The sequence below is a fragment of the Myodes glareolus genome, chromosome 14 (genome assembly GCF_982192425.1).
Source record: "Myodes glareolus chromosome 14, mMyoGla1.1, whole genome shotgun sequence".
NCBI classification, from domain to species: domain Eukaryota; kingdom Metazoa; phylum Chordata; class Mammalia; order Rodentia; family Cricetidae; genus Myodes; species Myodes glareolus.
The window spans coordinates 51,454,812-51,478,850 of record NC_142039.1 but is presented as its reverse complement, the minus strand read 5'-3'; the positions used below and the strand labels follow the sequence as shown (position 1 = coordinate 51,478,850).

General features: G+C 42.5%; 1 protein-coding gene across 1 annotated transcript; it reads left to right on the top strand.

Annotated features, from left to right (window-relative positions):
• The first annotated feature begins 1,134 nt into the window (after window positions 1-1,134).
• On the top strand, window positions 1,135-21,415 carry LOC146892030 (enoyl-CoA delta isomerase 2-like). The gene is made up of 10 exons (XM_087896528.1): window positions 1,135-1,293; window positions 2,002-2,164; window positions 4,393-4,491; window positions 5,659-5,847; window positions 7,640-7,709; window positions 9,711-9,810; window positions 10,986-11,106; window positions 17,684-17,773; window positions 19,748-19,891; window positions 20,502-21,415. Exons 2-10 carry the CDS (start codon window positions 2,057-2,059, stop codon window positions 20,655-20,657), a joined length of 1,077 nt encoding a protein of 358 aa, XP_087752654.1. The 5' UTR covers window positions 1,135-1,293; window positions 2,002-2,056; the 3' UTR covers window positions 20,658-21,415.
• The last annotated feature ends 2,624 nt before the right edge of the window (window positions 21,416-24,039 follow it).

Below are 24,039 nucleotides of genomic sequence, written 5' to 3'. Positions count from 1 at the left end.
AGATCTAATTGAATCAGACGCCTTCCCTCAAGGTCTTCATAAGAACAAGCAGGCCCTGGTCCTCTCACAGCACAGTGGAGATTAGAGCTCTGGCTGAGGCCTTGAGGATTCTGCCATTCTCACTCTGGTCCAGAAACAACAACCTCCGGAGATGCGCTGGGCAACTCTGACTGCTCTGTGAACTAAAGCAAAGGCATGCCAAGTGGATCTTTAAAAAAAAAAAGTATTTACGTTTTTAATTTAACTTTATCAGATTATTTATGTGTGGTTGATTTTGCACATCTGTACACATGCAACACATTCTGTGCATTTGGTGCCTGCCCATGTCAGAAGATGGGGTCTGATCCCCTGGACCTGGAGTCTGAATGGCCATGAGCCACTATGTGGGTTCAGGAAAGACAAACCTGGGTCCTCTGCAAAAGCAACAAATGTCCTCAAACAACTCAGCCAACTCTCTAGCCCGACCAATTAGCTCTTTTTTGGCTCTCTAGAATTCTTAGCACAGAATCCAAACTCCTTAGCCTGGACACAGTGATTCTCATGCTCAAAGGAAGTGCTGCCCAACTCAAGGTGGTTCCCTTTCATTGAGAACTGCCCACTCCCACCCTGTCTCCAGTCAAACACTGTGTTCACAGGACATGGCCCCTGCTCCAAATATGGTTAGCTGCTAAGCAAGGCTGACACCTTCAGGTGCAAATGCCTACGTTAATGCAACTTGTACTGTGTCCTTCCACGTTCCTCTTAAACTTTATTGTGCAAGATAAGCACGTCCAGGATAAGAATGTCCAGGGGGCACTCTTGTTCATCTAATCTTTTAAACATGTGCTCCCTGACCTTCAACTGAGTGTGCTCAGAAATGTGCTCGTGACGTGCTGAAAAATGATCCGGTTTCTAAATGAACATGCTTTTGGATCTCTGATTAAAATTCCCAGAGCCCTGCTATCTGCCTCCATACTCCTGCTTCCAACCGTCTTTGCCAGTGACCTATGTACCGAGTTGGACCTGGTCCAGAAATTCTGGGCTCCTCCCCGAAATCTGTCCATTCAGAGCTCAGGCTCTGAAGGAGAGGCCAGCTACACCCCTACCCCAGACTCACACCCTAGCCCAGCTCTCCACTCAGGGCTCCTCTCACCTTCCAAGCTCAGCCCCTGGCTCCACCTACGCCCTGAGCTCACATCTGGCTCCGCCCTAACCTGGTCGGACCTAGCAGGTTTAACTGGACCTCAGCCACAGGTCTTGAGCTTCTAGGTTTGGTGGCAGTGACTGCAGAGTGGTGTTGTGCTGGTATCCGAGGTAAGCCTGCAGTCTTGGCTCCCTTGGCCCAAAGTTGTCAGTCAAGTTTGTTGCGCCCGCTGACGCGACCGCGCCCTCTGAGAGAGAGAGAGAGAGAGAGACAGAGAGAGAGAGAGAGAGACAGAGAGAGAGAGAGACAGAGAGAGAGACAGAGACAGAGACAGAGAGACAGGGACAGAGAGAGAGAGAGAGAGAGAGAGAGAGAGAGAGAGAGAGAGAGAGACTGCTGAATCCGAAAGGGAAAGAATGGAAGATCTCTGCCCAACAGGAAGAGTTGCAGGCTCTGGTTCTGGGGCAGGCCAAGCCCGGAACTTCCTAGGGCTCTAAGGCCACACTGGGACCAAGACTGCAGTTTTTCTGAGGGCTGCACAAGCGAAATCCATTATCACCAGCGTGGTTTTCAAAACCTATTCAGAGAAGTGACTGGTTAAAGCGACCCAAATGAAACACCCCAAAGAAATTGCGCCCCAGGAGCAAAGCCTGGAGCCTGGTGGTTGCAGTAAAGCGGTAGTGGCATGAGTGACTTTCTCAAAAGGCAAAACCTACACGTTATTTGAAAGAGTTTCTACCAGTCTGTGGGAAGTTGCTGACTTCAAGAAAATATTGTAGATAAGCACGTCATTCTGATTAATAGATCTTGGGACCAATAATCGGTAATTCTGCTACAGAAAGGAAGAGCTAGGAACAAATAGAAACCATTGTTTGTAGTCTCCCACAGGTCTTTAGATTCCCAGTGGCTCAGGTGCACTTGGGCAGACCAAAGATGAGAGCCAGTCAGCAGGACTTTGAAAATGCAATGAACCAAGTGAAACTCTTGAAGAAGGATCCAGGAAACCAAGTGAAGTTGCAACTCTACGCGCTGTATAAGCAGGTAATAGCCTGAGGTCAGATGTGATTTTACACATTTTGAGCAAATGATTTCTTAAATTGATATGCTTCTAAAAGGTAGCTTTGAATGGTTGGGCTGCGTGGCTGTCACCCTTTGAGGTCTGTGATGCAGGCTTTAGGTTTGCTTTTTAGGTTGGGTCTTGATATACTTTCAAAGCACAAAGCTATAATATTCACATTCACGTTTACATGTTTGGGCCCCTGCTTTGGAGTCCTTCCTGATTAGAGTAACTCACTGAAACAGTGTTTTGAGGACAATTTGGGAAATTTGAATATTGACTGAGATTTACTAACTAATATTTAGTGGTGTCTTGGATAGTGTTAATGGTGCCATGTTTATGTAATAAATGTTGGTGTTCCGGGGAAATTGATAATAAGTATTTAAAAGTGGAATAATGTGGTGTTGGGATGTTTGAAACCAATTAAAATGAACATTAAAGAAAATAGGTGAAGCATATAAGGTAAAATTTAATAACCGTTAATTGAATATTATAACTCATGTATTTGTGAATTTTTATAATCATCGAGAAACTAAAGATTATAAAATGAATACTTCACTTCTATGTCAGTCAGCCTGGACTCCTGTGTTACAATTTATTATTTTTATCATTTCTACTAGGTGATTAGCATCAGTGTCTCTGGAGGTGTCCAAGTTGTTTTTCTTTGTTCACTTGGTACAAACGTGAGTCATCTGGGAAGAGTGACTCTCAATTGAGAAAGAGCCTCAATAACATTGACTTTCTAGGCACAGCTGTCAGACATTATCTTGATTATTGATTGACATGGAATGCCTAAGAGAGCAGACTGAGCAAGCCAGTAAACAGCACTGACCATGGCTTCTGCTTCAGTTCCTGTCTCCAGGTTCCCGTCTTCATTTACTGCCCAGACTTCTGTGACTGATGGAGTAAGGCCTGAGTGTTGGGAGCTGTAATAGACACTATCCTCCCCAAGTTGCTTTTGGTCAGAGTATTTTTTTTTTTATCACAGCAATAGAAACCCTAACTCAGAAAATGGAAGTGTACATTCAAGGATTTTAACTGTCCAAAAAAGACTTTGCCCTCAGCTGCTAGGGCATATTCTCTAACTCCATGAGCGGTCATGCTTGGCACAAGCATCTTTGTTGGCCTGGAGAGTCTAGCTATGGATTTAGTACACAGTCTGGTCTCAGGGTAGGTAGGTTTACCTATGGGTTAGGGCTCTGGCAAACAGTGGACACGGAAACCGCAGAGAACTTCTCCATTGACAACAGTCCGCCTGTATTTCCATATGTCCATCAGTCTGGGGTATTTCCCCTCATAACTCTTGGAGAGAAGACAATAGGGGTGTCACACTGACTTCACCTCTGGACTCTGTTCTATGAGTCTTTGCCCTCGGTTACTTAAGTCTCTATCCTTTCCCTGTGAGGAACTTTAACCATGAACACCACAGCTTGCGAGGGTACTGTGATATGCTGAGGTGGTCTTAGAAACTGCACAGGTCTAAGCTTTGCTGTCTGTCAGGAGTTAGTTCTGACTGGTCAGCAGTTGGGATGGAGAAATGCAAGGACTAGGAACAAATCGAAGCCACTACCTGTAATCTCCAGCAGGTCCTTAGCTTCCCATTGGCAGAGGGAATTCTGTACAGCCTTTTGTGGACTCGGTTTCCTGTCTCCTCCCAGATGACTGACTACAGTGGGTGACTTTGGATGAGCGAAGCCTCCACACCCTGTCATCTCCAAGCCTCTTCTGTCCTCCATGAACTGACTCTAGGGAACAATTTCTACATCTTAAATCATTTGAAAATCTCTTCTGAAAAGTAGCTGAGTGGGGTATAAATTCATTTCAGGATACCCATCCTACCTGCCCTCACACAAAATCAGGTTTTTTTTTTGTATTTCCTGGAGTGCCATTCAGCTAAGCTTCCTGGGGACTAGGAACTGAAGACTCCATCCCCACCTGCACTAGCTAGAGCCCTTTGAGCTGTTAGCAGGAGTTTACCAGTAAATTCCTCTTTCTATCCCCATAGAGAGGACTTTAGACAGTGTGGATTTTCAAATGTTGTGTCTTGAAAATTGGTTCAGTGTTTTCACTTGTGATGTCTGATCAGGGATACAAAACTGATGAATTCTTAGCTTAATTCTTAGACTAATACAGAATAGAAAGCATTCTCAAAAGCTGCTTTTTTTGGAGAAATCTTTCTATTCCATATTAACCACTCCTGTGTTCTTTGTAGGCCACAGATGGACCCTGTAATGTGCCTAAGCCAGGTGTGTTTGACCCAGTCAATAAAGCCAAGTGGGAAGCATGGAATGTCCTTGGAAGCCTCCCAAAGGTAAGGGTTGTGTTCTGTTATTAACCAGAGCTCACTAGATGTTTCCTCACCCCCAGCAAATCATTGAGTGAGTCTTTGAAATTTCTTTATTTTGCCCCCTCACTATGTTGGGTCCACCATGGGGGTGGCGGCAATTCACACAAAGATGGGGACAGACCACCCAAGTCTACTAATCCAGAAGCAAACTTTATTCCAGGAAAAAAAATTAAAAAGTAAAAAATAAATCACCGTAGGGCACAAAAAGTTTATTAGCTAGTTGAGACCACAGTCAAAGTTTGGACTTGTAAGGCTGTGGCAAAAGACAGTTTTTTAATCCCCCCATTTTATAACAAAAACTGAAGAGTGCCAAAGGTGTTCTAACTGCTCCAACCACCACTTGCCCCCCCACTTTTTTCCCTCTTCCTGCCCCTCCTTACCTGAGCATTGTATTAGGTACTAACAAAGAAAATTTTACAATTTTGAGGTGAAATAATTAGACACATCTTGCCCTTCTTTGAAATTTCCATCTACAGGTTTTTTAGTTAAACTAGTGTTTGTATTTAGTCCTTGATCGTGTTTACCAAGTCTCTGCACCTCCCTGATAACTGCCAGTTTCTCATAGCAGGGAAGGGTATGCGAGAATACACAACCAAAAAAACAAAAGTCATGTACATCCCGTCATTTAAAAGTTAACTCAGCTCGCATCAATTGCCGGTCATGAGTGGCCAGGGGATTATCTAAAATCTGATCCTCAGTTTACAGTGTGAGGGCAGCTTCAGCCTTACAGATAGAGCTATGGATTATAAAAGGAAGCAATCACTGTTAATAGTTAATCCTTAAACTGATGAGAGAGCTGCTGACAGCCTGCTCTCATTCTCTTAGACTGACAACTTGTAATTTTTTTATTTATATATACTTATTTCTAGTATCTACATTTCTATATTCTTAATCTTGAACTCTTCAACTACTGTTGTCTAGATTGGACTTGAACTCAAAAATCTGCCTGCCTCACCCTCCCAGTAGCTGGAATTACACATATGGGTCTCCTCTCCCACAGTCTTGGAAGTTACAATGTACCTCTATAAGTCAAAGACTCTGCTCTTCATCACATAGTGGTGTTTATTAGCATTGTATGTTTCTCAAGTTGCTTATTTTAAAGGCTAAAGGTCTTGGTCGTCTATTCTTTAGGAAACTGCCAGGCAGAACTACGTGGATCTGGTGTCCAGTTTGAGTCCCTCATCTGAAGCCTCTAGCCAGGGAAAGAGTGGAGCCGATATGAAAGTCCAGGAGTCTAAGGACATTGTGGTAACCTCTGGAGATGGCATCACGAAGATCACGTTCAATCGGCCCTCCAAAAAGAACGCCATAACTTCACAGGTGATGCTCCTGCCAGGGCACGGGCATATTTTTCTTTCCTCTGTTTCATTCTTTCATGCAGCTGTAGAATTTCAGCACTATTCCTATTTTTGTAGAAGATTAGAGAATTTGGCTTAAATTAGCAGAGTCAGGCATTGTTTAGAAGTGGGGAGTTTCTGGTAGGTTCTACATATCTAGAAGACAATGAAGCTTTGCTATGAATTAAAGTACAAATCAGTTAAATAAGTCTAAATGAAAGATCATGGATAGAGATGCACAGAGACCTCTAAGGGAATCGTGAATCCTGAGTCTTTTCCATACCTGTGGACCATTGTTGTGTGTACCTGAATGGAATTGCAGAGAGACACTCTATCCTCAAAAGAACAGTAATAGCCCTGTTGAATGAGCTGCTTCACAGGGTATATTTGAATTTCCCCCAGAACTACACTGATAATAAGTCAATCACTGGAGCCCCTCCCCCTGATTACAGGGGTTTATCACGTGCTTGGAGGTCAAGGCTTCCATCTGCAGTGTGAGAGAGCAGGCTCATTTGAAGGTTTAAGGATCTTGTTAAGCAGCTCATGAACCTTCACATTTTTAAGGCTCTTAATTCTGAGAACTCTGTATTTGCTTGTACTTAGTTACCTCTGTGTTAGCATGGTAGTACAGCTACACATTGTAACAAGACTCAAGACTTTCCGAACAGAAGACACTGACACACTTATTTAATAAACTAGTTCAGCAGGGTAAGAAGTAACTTGGTAAGTTCTTATAGCTGAAAAGCAGGAGAATCTAAATTGATCCATCTCTTTCCTGGCTCCAGCTCTACCTAGTAACCTTGGATGCTGTAATTCTCAGGTATTTTCTGGTCCCTGCCTTAAGAGAAACAGTCTCATCATTATTCACGTATTAAGTACATGCTTCTATTTTCTCAGTGTCACTAGAAACAACTACCGTCCTCATAACTCTTTCCCACATTGAATCTTTAATAAGATCTATGCCAATTTTTGGTAGAGTTTTAATACAATTTATACCAATTTTAAAACACATTAAAACTATAGCAAGATTTCCAGAGATGGTCAGGGCCAGTGCCTTTGTATCCAGCACAGCGTCTCAGAAATCCAGGCTCTGCGTTAGTTGTGGCTTCCCAGACTGCCCAGGACACTTCCCCTTCCTCGAAATGACAGTAGAGGTGCTGTTTCAGGGACAGTTTTCTCAGCCACCTTTCCTCTCACCTGCTGTAGCAACCTCAGCAGTTCTAGCAGGGTGTGTGCTACCCTGTGCCCCTCCCTTGCCCTATCCCTGTTGGAGCACAATAACTGTCCAGCTGCAAATCTCGGGGACTGTGGCTCTCTTGCTCACTTTTGGATAAAGTAGTTATTTGGTGCATCTGCCCCTGCACCTGTGCATCATGTGCACCCAGCTGTTGTCAGAGGAGCAGAAATCCTCTCAGGCAGCCTCTTTTTTTGTCATCAAAATACTATTATTGGGGCTTGAGAGATGGCTCAGTGCTTAAGAGCACTCGTGTCTCCTAAGTTTCCCAGCCATACACAGGGTGTTTTACAATCATCTGCACCTTCAGTCACAGCAGACCTGACACCCCCTTCAGACCTCCAAATGCACCAGGTCCGATTCAGTGCACAAACATAAACAAGGCAAAACACTCATGCATGTAAACTGAAATAAATAAGTCTTTAAAACAATTACGTTGGCACTGGGTTGAAAGAAAGCTTGCAGACAGATGCAGTGGCTCAGTCACTGGACGATGGATCTCATTTTTACTGTTCCCTTCCCCATCTTTCTGTTCACATAGATGTATCAGGAGATAATGCTTGCACTTAAAAACGCCAGCACAGACAACTCAGCCATAACCGTTTTCACAGGTAAGACCATTTTCATGGACTCCTTCACTTTCTATTTTAGGGAGTCTCTTTCTAGGGAGAGAACTGATGCTGACTGAAGGTCTTTCCCAGCGCTCCAGTGGATTGATTTATAAATGGACCATGTTATCGTGCACATGTTATAACCACTCTTTGATAATTATTCCTGATAAGTCGTCACTCCCATCCTTACATAGTAAAGCTCATGCTGTCTGACTCACAAGAGCCACAGCAGAAAACAACTCATCTCTCCACAAATAACTTGACTTTTAACTGTTTTTAGAATTCTGCTCGACAATGAAAAGACAAATCCTTGATACATGCAGATATATGGATGTTCTTTATAGAATGGCTTAGTGAAATTCATGAAACGCAAGAGTGCATATTGCTCAGTTCAATTTACATAAGTCCTCTAGGACTGGAGAGAAGCTCCACACTGTTGGCTGGTGGAGTCTGGATATGACTGCCTCCAGCAGCTGGGATGGCAGGGTAGAAAGAGCATCTGGAGCATTCTGAGGCGTGTGTACAGTAGCCCCTCTTAACTGAATGCACCTTTCAGTGGTTTTTGCCTCCCAAAATTGCAGTTACGTGTTGTCACCCTTGGTCTAGAAATAAGTAGGAGTTTCTAGAAAATTCACAGTGTGTTTTAAATAACTCATTATATAATATATTGTTATTATTGAAGTTTGTTACTATAAATATCTTACCTAATCTTATGTTGACCTTCCTCACAGGTATACACATACAATCGCCCTCAGCACATTCTGGGAACTAGTTCATGACTCCCATCAGTACAGTATTGTTCACACTCATGTTCCCTGTGTAGAATCATGTGGTATCTGCATAGAAGGGCCACATAATCCAAAGATCTTGAATCACCTCTGGATGTCATAATGCCTAACAAGAAATATGCTATGTCAGTATTCACTATATTCTATAGAAAAGAACATTCAAAAGGGATAAAAAGCCATGAATATTCAGTATACATGAATTTTTTTTCGGTCCTCACATATTTTCTGTTGATTGAATCCATAGATGTAAAACCTGAGGTTTTGGAGGATCAACTGGAAAGGAAATACACAATACATATTGAAGAGCCTGATACTATCCCCATGTTTCAGGGATTTGTGGACCGTCTTGGAATGTATCCTATGCACATAAATAAGAACCATCGTGTCTTCTTTTTGCCTACAAAAACTCCAATGCTTATGGTTATCAAAACTATTTAAGGTGCTAGGGAAGTAGCCTAAAATGGAGTGTTTGTCAATCATGTAGGAATCCATGGGTTTGATTCCCAGCATGGAATAGTAACACAGGACTTCAATACTGGCAATCAATACATAGGGAGGGGCAGGAAATCAGCATCTCAGGGTCATCCTCAGGTACATGGGGAGTTTAAAGCCAACCTGGGCTACTTCAGATCCTGTCTCAAAACAAAAATCATTAAGAAGAAACTATTTTATTGTAAACAAAGGGTACTTAAATAATCACACAACTTCAGTGACTCTTAATATAGAGACAATGGTTCTTATTGTAATCTAGACAGTCCCACACAGTTTGTCCATTCATCTTGACTATAGCAGCCACCCATGTACCCTATTCTTTTTCTGCTTCAGTGTTGGGGGCTCTTCTTTCTGGCTGTTGTGTAGACCCTGGAGACCACAGACACAGAATCTCATGTGCACTGTTCCATCTCTGCTAGCCTTGCCTGTTGTTCAGATCTCAGTCCAACTGTCCCTTCCTGTGTGAGCTCCACCCTAAACACCACAATAGAATAAGCCTGCTCCATAGTCATGCCACGTGGCCATCTGTCATGTTCTAGTCCCACCATCTGCATTTACTTAGGTTCTTTAACACCAGTGTCTTGCTAGTCCCTACTGTGTATATGAGGTTCACTCATGTTCTCCTAGTGACTGGCCGAGCCCTGGACACAGCAGATGCACATAGCTCTAGAATTTGTTGAAACATGAATGTCTCGTGGCTCTGTTGATTGACTGTTCACAGGAACTGGTGACTATTACTGCAGCGGGAATGACCTAACTAACTTCACTAGTGCCACTGGTGGAAAGAAGGAGTCAGCTAACAAAGGTCTTGTGCTACTGAGGTAAGAGTGATATTTGTTTGATCCGAGAAACTCTTTTTCCTCCAACTTCATGTGTCTTTGTTGTGAGCATATGTGTGGGTATAGTGCATACATGTGCATTTGGAGTCTGAGGTTGATGTCAGACATTTTCTTCATTGCTCTTGGTCATAGTTCTGGTTTCTGTTGCTCTGATAAAATACTAGGACCAAAAACACTTGGAGAAGAAATTCCTTTTATATTTCCACCTAATGGTCCGTCATCAAAGGAAACAAGTGCAGGAACCTGAAGGCAGGAACCAGTCCAAAAACCATGGAGGAGTACTGTTCACTGACTTGCTCCCTCCTGGCTTGCTCAGCCTGCTTTCTTATAACTTCTAGGACTGCCAGTCTAGGGGTGGAATCAGCCTCAATGGTCTGGGCCCCCTACATCAATCACTAATTGAGAAAATGCACCACAGACTTCCCTATAGCCCAATATTGTAGAAGCACTTTCTGAACTGAGAGGCTCTTTTCCCAAATGGCTCTAGCTTGTGTCAAGTTGACTTACAACTAGCAGGTATGCCTCCATGCCCAGGCAGAATTTATGGAGGTTCTGAGGATTCAAATTCTACTCCAATCTTCACACTTAGGTGACAAATGCTTTAACCCATGAGGCATCTCCTCACCACCCCCATATCAGTAAAATGACCACTTGTCTGTGCTGATGCAATTAATCATGACTCCCCAATGACTCCCCCCCTTCATCCTGCAATCTCATGAGGTTGACTAGAAAGTGTATGGTGAGGACAAGGCAGAGGGCGTCTCAGTTCCCATAGCAGGGTGAATAGGCAGTGCCTGCGGATGCTGGCTGTGCACTGGATGTAGTCTCGAAAGCTACTGAAGCAGGTTTGAGGCTTCACCTTTCTATCCCAGTTCTGTGATGTCTCTCAATCCTCCTGGACACAATATGCAGTTATGTGTGTAGTCACCCACCATGATGTCTAACAGACCCACAGCCGTGAATTCAGTGCCCAAGATGTGAACTGGCATTAGCCTGTAGGAGTCATTACCTGATATTCCATTAGGTTTACAGGAATCCTGGGCCAAGCAGCAGAGGTGGCACTACAGAGTGATATCATATCAGATTTATACATTCCTTTCTATACTTAGTGGAGCCACTTTGGGATGTTTAATAATTTTCTATTTCCATTTCTTTAGGGAATTTGTAAACACTTTTATAGACTTTCCCAAGCCTCTGGTTGCAGTAGTAAACGGCCCAGCTGTAGGAATCTCTGTCACCCTTCTGGGACTGTTTGATGCTGTCTATGCATCAGACAAGGTAAGTCTACTTCCACAAGCACATATCAATCTGTGAGTAGTTTTATTCTTTATTGTAACTATCACTCAAGTATATTACAAGGGATTAAAGGTTGTGCTGGTTAGCTTTTTTGTCAACTTGACACAAAATAGAGTTACTTGTAAAGAGGGAAACAACTGGAAAATTTTTTTCCAACAGATTGGTTCATGGGCATGTTTGTGGTGCATTTTCTTGCTTAATTGTTGATGTGGCCCAGCCCACTGTGGGCAGTACCACTACTGTGCAGGTAATCTTGGGTTGTGGTAAAAAAGCAGGCTGAGCAAGCTGTGAGGAGTCAGTCAATAAGCACTCTTTCTCCATGGCTCCTGCCTCTGATTCTTGACTTCTTGCCTTGATTTCCCTCAAGGATGAACTGTAACCTATATTCCAAATAACCCTTTCCTCCCCAAGTTGCTTTTGGTCAGTGTTTTATCACAGCAACAGAAAGTAAAACAAGACAGCGGTAGAATGTAGTCATTTAGATAGTTCTTCAAGACTCAGTCTAACTTGACAGTTTGTATTCTTATGTCCTTGTTAATTACTTTTTCTAAATATCAGTATTGCAAACATTGTCCCAACTCTAATGATTCTGTACTTTAATCAGACTACATAGCTGTTCAATTTTCAGTTTTTTATATTACTCAAAAATGATCAGGAGATGACTGACAGCTTGCAGGATTGCTTGATCCTCTTTTCCTAGTTCAGGAAGCCTAGTATTTAGGATTCTAGATTAAGAAGGAACTTTGGTCATTCACTGCTCTCGTTCCTTTTTAGAAAAAAAAACTAAGGCCTGAGAAACTCTGAGACCTCAACATAGTTTAGCCTTGTATTTACCACTGTATTTAGCATGTGTTTGTGTGTGTGTGTTAGTGCATGCTTTTTGTGCATGTGTGTGTATGACAGAGAGAGACAGAGACAGAGAGAAAGGGGGAGATTCAGTTTGTCACACTAGTTTTCTTAGAACTCACAATGTAGGTAAACCAGGCTGGCCTTGAACTTCCAGAAATACTCTTGCCTCTGCCTCCCAGCTGCTGGGATTAGAGGTGGATGCTGCCATGCCAAATTTGTATTTTTGCTTTATTTTTTCTTACTTCAGTATTTTTCGGTAGTGGCCAAACTTAAAATTTCCAAAAATAAAGAATCTACCAAAAAAAAAAAAAAAAGTTCAGGACAGGCTGTAAAACCTACAGCAAAACCTTGTCTTGAAAACACACACACACACACACACACACACACACACACACACACACATCCCACACACATCCCACACACACACGGGAGATGGATGATGGATGTGTTGAACAGTAAACTAAGAAGGTTCTGTACTGGATCCCCAAGACCATTCAAGAAAAACTAATTGTTTCAGGGGAGTGAGCCACTTGTTCTCCCCGGCTGCCAGACTAACTTACACCCAAAGTAATCACACAGAAATTATATTATTTAAAACACTGCTTGGCCCATTTGCTCTAGTTTCTTATTGACTAACTCTTATACCTTAATTTAACCCATTTCCATTAATCTGTGCATCACCACGAGGTCATGACTTATCGACAAATTATCGGCATGACTGACTCTGGCAGCGGCCCCGTGGTCTCTCTGCCTCTGCCTTCTTCCTCCCAGCATTCCGTTTAGTTTTCCCCACCTACCTAAGTTCTGCCTTATCAACAGGCCAAGGCAGTTCCTTTATTCATTAATAGTAATCACAACACACAGAGGAGACTCCCACATCACCTCCCCTTTTCTGTTTAAATAAAAAAAGAAGGCTTTAACATTAACATAGTAAAATTACATATAACAAAACAGTTATAAAGCAAGAATTACACTTACAATATTTTTATCTACTTTCCTTTTATCTTGACTAAGGAAACCTTTAACTATAACTTCTTCAACTCCAGAAAAGACTCCAGAAGGATATAATATTACCTAAGTAAAGAGGATTTGTATTGTAAGCAACTTCCAAAACTCCAGAATTGACAGAGATATCGCACTGCCTGGATAGTCACCCAAAGTTCTTCTGTACTGTTGGGGCATTCATCTTCATCTTACAGGCCCATTGTATTCAGTAGACTTTTCCATGCACACAGAAGGCAAAGACAGTAGGTTCTCAGTGACTTCAAGGTCCACCTGGTCTACAGAGAAAGTTCCAGTAATGTAACACGAGGGGCCAGCTTGTTGGGGTTTCTGTCCCTCCCAGTACCCCAACAGCCGGCAAGCAACAAAGAAAATCACACACAGGACTCCATAAGGTTATAAACTGATTGGCCCATTTGGTCAGGCTACTTATAAGTTCTTATGACTTATCTTAACCCATTATTCTGATCTATGTTAGCCACACGGGCTCAGTACCTTTTTCAGCTGTCAGCTTACATGTTGCCTCTTCGGTGGTCTGCACAGGAATGGCAGAGGAACCTCCTTGCTTCCCAGAATTCTCCTGTTCTCATTGCATCACCTCTACTTCCTGTCTGGTTTTCCCACCTATACTGCCTGCCTGGCCAATCAGAGTTTTATTAAAATATGATTGACAGAATACAGACAATTCTCCCGCATCATTTCCCTCTTTTTTTTTTTTAAACAAAGGAAAATACCCACAGTCCATTTGTTGGGAATGTGGGCGTAGTATTTCAGGCTACTTCCTGCTGGTTGGGGGCGCTGATAATCTTATGGGGACCTAAAGAAAATTTAGAATTATCATCAAGTCCTGACTGGAGTATCCTGTGAGTCTTGATCATCTCAGGCAGCAGTCTTGAACCTGTTCTGGATGAAGAACTCAGACATCTGGGCCATCTGTTCCTGTCGGAGATTTCTCAGGTGGCCTTCCTTGATCATACTGGATTTTTCTTAACTCAGAATGAATCCACAACCTCTCATTTTCTGTGGAAACAAAAGCAAAATCTCTTCTCCAAAGTAACATATCTTTTGACTTCAGTTTTGAAGCCAAGGTATTTTCAAAATACCTATCTTGGGTTAGTTCAGCAGCATTTATAAACAAAGTCTTTTAGCAGCTGTTGCTCCTTCCTCAGCAATCAAACAATTCAAAGAGAGCATAATAACATACAGTATCAAGATTGTCTGTGTATTTTCCATCTTTATGTGGCTTTACTTTAACCTCTATTTCTTTTATTTTTACTTTTACTTTTAGATACAGGTTCTATATATCTTTGTCCTGGAATAACTCTGTAGACCAGGCTGTCCTTGAACTCACAGAGATCCTTCTGTCTCTGCCTCCCCAGTACTGGGCTCAAAGGTGTTTGCTACCACACCTTGAACTCAGAGATCCACGTGTCTTTGCTTCCCCAGTGCTAGGTTTAAAGGTGTGTGCTACCACACCTTGAACTCAGAGATCTGTCTGTCTCTGCCTCCCAAGCATTGGGATTAAAGGTGTGTACCACCACACCCAACTACTCTCTTTCTTTCCTTTTAACTTTAAGAACTTTAACTTTCAGTCTGCATATACACACTGTAAACCATATAGAGGTTTTCTTCCTCTTTGAATCTCTCTTTACTGTATATTTTTCTTTTTCTGACCACATGAGCCTTTAATTTACTAAGCAATATGGAGAGCAGTGGCTTTGACGGCTAGATCAAGCCCACTCCCCAGCTCTCCAGCCTCACTGCTGAGGTACCAGCCAGAGCTGTGTTCACTGCCACAACTCTATGGCGTTTCAAGGTCCTTGCCAGCAAGCTGCAGCATTCTGCTCACAGACCACACTCAGTTGGACTGCCTGCCTGAAAGAGTCAGAGTTTGCCCTGGCAGGACAGCCCAGAAAACCAGCACTTTAAAACAGCGCAGCTTTTTTCCTGCTATGACTGAAAACCGAAAAGCATGCGCTCAGGTTTTCATCAATACTAGCTAAGTGTTTCGTGGCAGGACCTTTTAAAAGAGCTGCAAAGTTTTGCAGCTAAAGCTGAGTCAGGAAGCCTCTCTTAGGTGAGAGCACTTGCTTGCCTCTAGCAAGCAGAGCAGACCCAAGAAATTGCTGCTACCAAGGAAACATGCTTTACTCTATTTTTTCCCAAGCGTTCTCAAGCTTTCTGTGGATTCAGTTATCCACGTGGGCGCCATATGTAGAAAGGAGTTGCGGGGCAGGCCTGCTTTTCATCCTGCCCGGCTCCCGCACAGCTTATCTTAACCCATTATTCTGATCTATGTTAGCCACACAGACTCAGTACCTTTTTCAGCTGTCAGCTTACATGTTGCCTCTTCGGTGGTCTGCACAGGAATGGCAGAGGAACCCCTGCTTCCCAGAATTCTCCTGTTCTCATTGCATCACCTCTACTTCCTGTCTGGTTTTCCCACCTATACTGCCTGCCTGGCCAATCAGAGTTTTATTAAAATATGATTGACAGAATACAGACAATTCTCCTGCATCACAGTAAAGCAAGAGCTACATAGAAAAACCCTGTCTCAAAACATAAAAACAAACAAACAAAAATTTGTGGAAAATATGTTAGCAGTTACTTTACCAAAGATGCTACTATACACAGCCAGAAGTAGACATCAAGATTCTCAATATCATTAGTCATAAAGGCCATATTACCAAGTGCCGTGAATGTATACAGTAGGTGAAAACTAGTGTTCAGATGTCAACCCACAGGAGGAATGATTCTCTGATGGGGGAGAATCCTATCCTGGCAGGGCCTGATGAACCAACCAACTCTGGAAACTGTCGCTCCAATCTGTAATTTCACATTTGCTAAAGCAGCTACGGTGTCTTCTCAATACTTGCACTGAAGTGTGTAACTTCATATGATATGTATGTATAATCCCACAATTGCATCTCAGTCTTATGGGCACATATATCCATGGGTGGTCAGGAAGATGACTTCTCATTAAGCTGTGTAATTTTGGTATATAGAAAGTATACTAGGATATGCTTCATAACTAAATCTACTGTCCCACAGGGACTGTAAAACACAAGTCAGCTCTGTTCCTTTTACCCAAAGTATCTACAAGTAACTCATTTTCACGTCAGAGCAAGTTCAAACTAGACTAATTGTTTCTGTATATGGATCATAAGTTATAAACTTTACAGCTATGCCACGGTCAGAGTTGCAGATGTCTAAGCAAAGTGACTAACACAAAGCAACCTAAAAGACCATGCCAATCCTTCTTATGCCAAGTCTGACTGATAAGACCAGACTCTGTATGCAGATCTCTCCGCAGCTTGTCTCACCCAGGCACTGTGTCCCCAGCCCCTTCTCAGTCTTACACCTGGAACCTTGAAACTTTGAGGTGCCATGGTAAATGGCTTGTCTCCTTATCTAAGGAATGTGCTATGACCAATGAGATGTAATTCTTGTAACTTTGTTCTTTTTGCCTTAAGCTTCCTGTTTTTTTTTTTTAAGGGGGGGATTTAAGCTAGGCGAACTGAGAAGTAAGGGAGAATTGGCACAGATTATTAAAACAAAGGAGAATAGAAGAAGCCATAGAGGTGGAATTAGAACCAATGGAACAGTAAAGAGCATGGACCCTCAGATCATGTGTATGAGTGTTTACCCCTCAAATAGAAAGCATATGCTCAGCTTTGCTTCCTTATGGATTTCTTCCTTGCACCCTGAGGTGGCCTGGAAGAGCTGGACTCTGAGGCTACCATTAACATGTGAACTGAAAACACATGAGGCAGCACTATGTTCATAGTGATGTGTGTGGGCTACAAGGACTTCTCCTGGGGAAGCTGAATAAGGGTGTGGACAAAGTGGGGCTCTCCTGTCTCAGGATGGGGTGATGATGCATGGCTACTATAGTCACATCTACTTCTTTTTTGGTAGAACAAATCTGAAAAGGATTTGTTTTGTAGCGTTGCTGAGGTATTATTGAAAAGTGGGAATTTTACATATATTATATCAAGAAAATCCATGGTTGTGACTGGCCCTACTGATAATGTCCACAATGCTGGAAACATTAGTAAGAGCATTAACTGACACATAGGCCAACAAGTGATGCCACGTACACATGGGAAGAGCAGCAATGATGAGAAAGAGGCCACCAATATGCAGTGCATGAGTGACTCCCAAACCTTATGCCACGAACAGGAGCAATGAACAAAGGTCTATCGTATATATGATTCCATGCATGTAACCTTCCAAAAAAAAAAGGGGGAGAGGGGGTGGGGGTGAAGACAGAAGGGGCAGCGAGCAGATAGTGATGCCTGGCAATAGTAGAAGGGCAGGAGGCCCTATGGGGACTTTTGGTGTACTAAATATTTTTTCAGCTAAATGGAAGGCGGCAACATAATTTACATACTTGTAAAACCCCATTGATAGCACACTAGAAGTGAATTTTGTATTCATAATATAACACATAATTTTAATTTAAATGTCCTGGCCAATTAGGAATACTGAGCTAGACATTAATGTAATCCCTGTACTCAGAAGGCTGAGGCATGAGCTGGTTAAGTTCTAGGCCACACTGGGCTACATAGCAAGACTGTGTCTTAAACACAAAAATACAAATTGTAAATTTAAGATTAAATATTAATTACATAGCTTGTCAGGGTTGAATTATAGACTAACCTCTGTATATCTTACTGCTTTTCTGCTCTTCCTCAATCCCAACTAGGCAACATTTCATACTCCATTTACCTCCCTCGGCCAGTGTCCAGAAGCATGCTCCTCTTACACATTTCCGAAGATAATGGGCCCAGCAAAGGTAACTTAGAAAAAACTTCGTGTGTTGTCCTTGTTGCCAAGGCAATCCTGTGCTCTGTCTTCTTTCCCTTGGGCAAAGCTTCCAGGATGACTGTGTGCTCTGCAGTGTGGAAAACCCAGGCTAAGGGGAGATCTGATGTAAGGGAAGGGTCAGGATATTTGCTCTGCAGTTCCTGATGCAGGGACTGTGTCTGACAGCTGGTGACCTAGAGCTGGAGCTCTGGCAGCAGAAGACCTTGTCCTCCACAGCTGTGTGACATTCCCTGAAGGCCCGGGACTAGGAAGTCTTACAGATGTGGTCAGTTCAGAGTCGCCTAACTGTGTGGATGAGCAACATCCTTTGAAATGGCATGGTGAAGCCTTCTCTTTGGAGCCACGTGAATTCTAGAAGTTACCAGCTCTTAGCAGCTCTGTAGTCATAGTCACTGTGACTTCCAGTCAAAGCTTCCTTTTACCAGTTATTGTGCTGTGTGTTGAGACGCCCAAGGTAGCTCACTGACTGCTCAGGTCTAGCTAGCTCTGTGTTTGTGCAAATCTACTTGTCCTCCGTGGAGTAACTTCAAGGACACAAAGAGGGGACTGGAGAGGAAAGAGAGAGGGAAGAGATTAGCAGACATTGGTCATCATCTCATTATGATAAGGGAACCTATTTGGTGACTATTAGATTTTTTGCTGTGGATGCCCCCACATGGATACATAGATAGTACACGTGCATACAATCTTTAACCTCACCATGCTGTCGTCACAGAGCCTGAGTTATTAATCAGTTAAACTTTGAAAAGTTGAGCAGAACCAGCTCTTAAAAGTTAGACCTTTAGAATTTTGTTGCAAATTAGATCAGTTTTATAAATAACCAGGCCACCTCAAGAATAACAGTTATATTTTAGTGGTTTAAAAGGGGAAACTCACGCTACAAGGGTGGGAGGTTCGACATCCTATCTGTCTGGTGGGCACAGCGCAGAGTTGGTGTGCACCTGGGTCTTCCCAGTTTTTCTAACTGGGCCCCAGGTAACCACACCTTAACTAGATGTGATTGGTTGATAGAGTTTCCCCATCAGAATTTGTTCATGTTTTTTGAAGAGAAAATGCAACTATAGAAAGAACAATTGCTCATTGACTTCGGCTTTTACAGACGTGCAATGTAAGCTATCTGCATGTCCCTTCATTCACATTGAAGTAATCTGAGTATCTGTGCAGGGGAAGAAGACATTCAGAGTCAACCATTACAGCAACCAGGAAGGAATACCTCAGAGCTGGACCCTATGGATGCAGTTGTTCTATCCTGCTCTCTTTTGTTATCATTTACAGAGCTTAATAGCTATAAGGTGTTGCAAGGAGGGCTGCTCATTTTTTCTGTTTTTCAAATTCCCAAAATAATCACACAGAAACTATATTATCTAAATCACTGCTTGACCTATTAGCTCTAGCTTCTTATTGGCTAACTCTTACATGTTTAGTAACCCATCCCCATTAATCTGTGCATCACCACAAGGTTGTGGCCTACCAGCAAAGTTTCAGCATGTCTGTCTCTGGTGGCTATTCCATGGCTTCTCCTTCTGACTAAGCCCTTCTTTCTCACAGCATTCAGTTTTGTTACCCACGCCCACCTACCTCTATTCCCTGCACAGGCCTAAGACAGTTTCATTAGTCAATAACCAATAAAAGCTACACATACGCAGAAGGACCTCCTAAACCAACTATGGGTTTAGGTCCTGGGCTTCCCATTCTTGCCTCTCCATTGCAGATCCTCAAAAAAGCACCTGTCTTTCTAAATTCTAGGGAGTCAGAAACAGTTATGGTCTCAGCTGTTTGAAAACCTTTGTCCAGTGTGGTCATTGTTTTCCCTATTCCTGGTAAAGACAGGCAACCTTATAAGAGTCATGAGTCCATCTGCATCTTCCAGTAACTGGCCATTCTGAAGTCAGCTGAAGCCTTGCTATATTAAGCTGTGGTTACATCTTGCTTTGCATTGCAGGCAGCTGAGATGCTTCTCTTTGGGAAGAAGCTCACAGCAAGAGAGGCCTGTGCTCAAGGCCTCGTCACTGAAGTTTTTCCTGACAGCACTTTTGAGAAAGAAATCTGGACCAGACTGAAAGCATATGCGAAGCTCCCACCAAACGTTAGTATTTGGTTTTTACTTGTGGGGATGTGGAAATCATTTCTCAAAGGGAAAATGTACTTTAGGAGGACACATCCTAAGAAGACAAGGCATGTCTTCAGTTGGCTTTAAGCACCTCTGGATTTTGTTAAAAGTTACTATAATGTTGGGATTAGTGATTTTTTAAAAAAGAGAACTTACCAGATAGACATTTCATTTCCATACTACAAGGTCAAATGAAAAGCATTCATGGAGATGACTCCAGGAGGATGCCAGTAGACACCCAGCTTTTTTATTTTGGAATTGAGGTGAGAATTCAGGAGGTTGAGTGTGTTTAGGGGACCCCACTCTATAGCACATCAGTTTGTATAGGTAATAGCTCATAGCTGATTGTTCTTACATCCTTACTGTTGAGTGTGTTATCCTGAAACCAGAAGATTTGTATCCATCTGGGCTGTTTAGAGTCATCTCTGTTTACCTTAAAGGTAAACCCTATTTTATGTGTGTGTGTGTGTGTGTGTATACATATACATTAGTAAAATCTAACAGGATCAGTTCATTACAGTGGATGGCAGGAATGAATTGATCCTGTTCTTGTTGGAATAACTTATTGCTGGTTTTGTTTCATCAGTCCATGAGAATTTCCAAAGAGTTAATCAGAAAAAATGAGAAAGAAATGCTCCACGCAGTTAATGCTGAAGAGTGCACTACCCTCAAAGCAATGGTGCTGTCAGAGGAACACATCAACGCTATCAAGAGCTTCTTATCCAGAAAATCAAAGCTGTGAAGCCCATCACAGCAGTTAGACTTCTCAAAGGAAGGATGTACCTTCTGTGTTTTCCGGTTTCTGGTATTTGATCAACACTCTTCACTGCGCTTTCTTCTTGACTAACACAGCAATTAAGATGAGAAGATATCACAGCGCTGACAAAGAAAAACTTTCTTACATCAAGTCTGAAGAGTTCATGTAGGGTTTTGCCAATCTTACATCTCTTGACACGAATGTATGAACCCTAAGACAGTGTACTTGGGGACCTGTTGACCGAGGTTTCTGTTCCACTTGATCCTGTAGCTGTTAAGCCCCAAAGAAATGACACAGAGGTCTACATCAATTATAAACTGATTGGCCTAGTATCTCAGGCTCTTCTTATTAAGTAATTCTTACAACTTATATTAACTCATAATTCTTGTCTGTGTTAGCCACGTGGCTTGGTACCTATTTCAGCAAGGCAGTCACATCTTGTTTTCTCTGTGTCTGGATCACGACTGCAGATTCAAACTTCCCTCTTCCTAGAATTCTCATTGTCCCACATCTACTTCCTGCCTGGTTGCTGTATCCCCACCTATACTTCTTGCCTGGCTACTGGCCATTCAGCATTTTATTAAAAATAATACAACTGACAGGCTAAAAAGCCATTGTCCTACAACAGGGACCTGTTCTGAAAAATGTCTACATCCTTACATGCTGATATCATATCTCTGACACCATAGTAGAAGCTTGTCATCCAGACGTGGTTACTGAGTAAAATGGGCAAAACACCATCAGTCTTTGGATCACTAACTTGAGGTATTCTTTGAGTTGCATTTTCTTTTTCAACCATCTGGCAAAGGAGAAGGAAAAAAATCTTCAATGCCACTTGTCTTAGTTAGGGTTTCTATTGCTGTGAAGAAACACTATGACCACAGCAACTCTTATAAAGGAAAGCATTTAATTGGGGCTGGCTTATAGTTCAATGGTTTAGTCCATTGTCAGCATGGCAGAAAGCATTGTGGCATACAAGTAGACATGGTACTAGAGAAGTAGCTGAGAGTTCTATATCCAAATGTGCAGGCAGCAGGAAGAGAAAGAGAGAGATGAAACCTCAGAGCGCTCCCCTAGTGACATATTTCCTGCAGAAAGGAACACACCTACTCCAACAAAGTCACACCTAATATATGCCTATGGGAGCCTTTCTTATCAAACCACCACACCACCCCTTCCCCAACACATTCCTATATAATTTACTAAAGATGTAACCGGGAACAGTGTGTCATTCCTTGAGAAAAACAATGTTCATCATTGGCTTTACACTCTTCATTCTTTAGTGCAGTGTTTTGTGAGGCAACTATGAGCTGCCTAACCTTCTAACTTGACATTTTGATTAATGCCATCCACGTCACTTGATAAGACCTTTGATGAGCTAGTTGGGGTCCACAAAATTGGGATCAATTGTTGCTAGATATTTGAACACACTGTGAACCCCAAGATTGCATTATTTAAATATAATCAACTGTAGATCAAGAGGCAGAGCAAGCAACCAGTTGACTGGAAGGAATCAAAGAGAGTAAAAGGAAGTTGATGGGTCAGAGATGCTGCAGGAGCACTTTCAGCTCCTTCAGTCAATAGCCGCTGAGATACCAGCCCACTGGGCTTAGTCTAGTTCTCTTTTAAAAAGTCGTTCTCTTGTTTCTGGCTCTTGCTCCAGTGACTAGACTCCTTTCCTGGCTGTCAGTGCTCTGTAAGTTTCCCCTAAAATAAATACCCCTTTGAATCCAAACTGGTGTAGGATTGTTTCACACATTACACAGAGAGAAAGAGAGACAGAGAAAGAGAGAGGGGGGACAGGAAGTAGAAGGGAGCAACATCCAGTTGGAAGAGTTTGTTTCAGATGGTGTTGAAGAAAGCCCTCTTTATGGAACATGACAGAGGAGACAAGTTAGCCAGTTTCTTTCTCTGCCTCTGAGCTAGCAGGTTTTCACCCCAACATCTGACTCTTAAGACTTCAATGGTAAAATAAAAAGAGAAAGACTTGATTAAAAATAACATTTTCCTCCCTATGTGGAGGTGGCTGGGGCAGCAGTGTGGGACAGGAAGGCTCCCCTGGAGCAGTGACCTTAGCAGAGAGGTGGCAGTGGCTGCAGATTCCTAGTCAGCTGTTGAGGGAGTGGTAGGTTCAGGTGCAGCCGGTGTGTCACAGATAAAAAACAGCAATAGCATATCTTTATTTCAACAATTAGGTTCTAAGTAGCTATAATGTCAAAACCTGTAAGTTTTTTATCTTAATTTTTATCACAATATTCTTAGTCTGAAGCATTCAGTTTTATGAAAATATGAACAGATAACTGTTAAAGTTCATTGATAAGTTGCTAGTGCCTGATGCCTATCATATTTTACCCCTTGGAAATGATATCATGGATCAAAGATGAGAATGCTACTACTCTTCACAGGCTGAGATCCTAAGATGGGAAGAGTGGAGCTTTCCTGGAGTGAAATTTCTAGGAAGTTCCAAAAAGTCAACTAAGATGCCAGGCAGAGTCAGGACTACCACACCCCAGGAGCCAACTACAGCCCAAAGCTCCTATTCAGTACAAAATCTCTATACAATATAGGGAAGGACACTATGTGAGTATCCTTTAATTAGGAGTGGATCATTAGGGGATGCATTAGGGGATGGCTGCTCTCCCAGAGGATCCAGGTTCAGTTCCCAGCAGCCACATAGCTCACAACCTTTCTGTAATTATAGTCCCAGGAGACCCGATGTACCCTTTTTGTCCCTGTGGGTACTAGGAATATATGTAGTACACACCCATATGAATAAATTAATTCTTATAAAATGGATTATGAAAAGCCATCCAAATACAGAGAAGCAGCTTTCCCTGGCTGGGAAATACAACACTATTAGGTCCTCTCATGAGAAGGAGATTCTTGCTTCCAAGGCAGCGCTCTGTTTGGTGGACACTGTTGTGACTATGATGGGGCCAGCTAAACATAAGTCCAAGAAAACAAATGACAACGACAAAAAGGTCTCTGTCCAGGTGAAGGGCTCCCTGAGGGTTAAAGTGAGAAGAAAGTCCTAAAGCTAAGAAAGAGTGTTCTAGACTGAGAGAGAGCTTAGTGGAAGCACACTGACTGCTCTTCCAGAGGATCCAGATTTCGTTCCCAGCAGCCATATGGCAACTCATACCCACCTGTAACTTCAGTTCCAGGACATCCAAGCAGTCACATAAAATGTGGTGCACAGACATTTATGCAGGCTAAACATCTATACACGCAGAAAATAAGCCTTCTTTTTTTAAAAAAAGAAAGAATTCTCCTTGATTCTGTGCTTGAACCTCAAGTCTCAGGTTCATGCATAGGACAGATACAAACAAATGTAGCAAAGCCTTGGAAAATACCGACTTTTTACAGA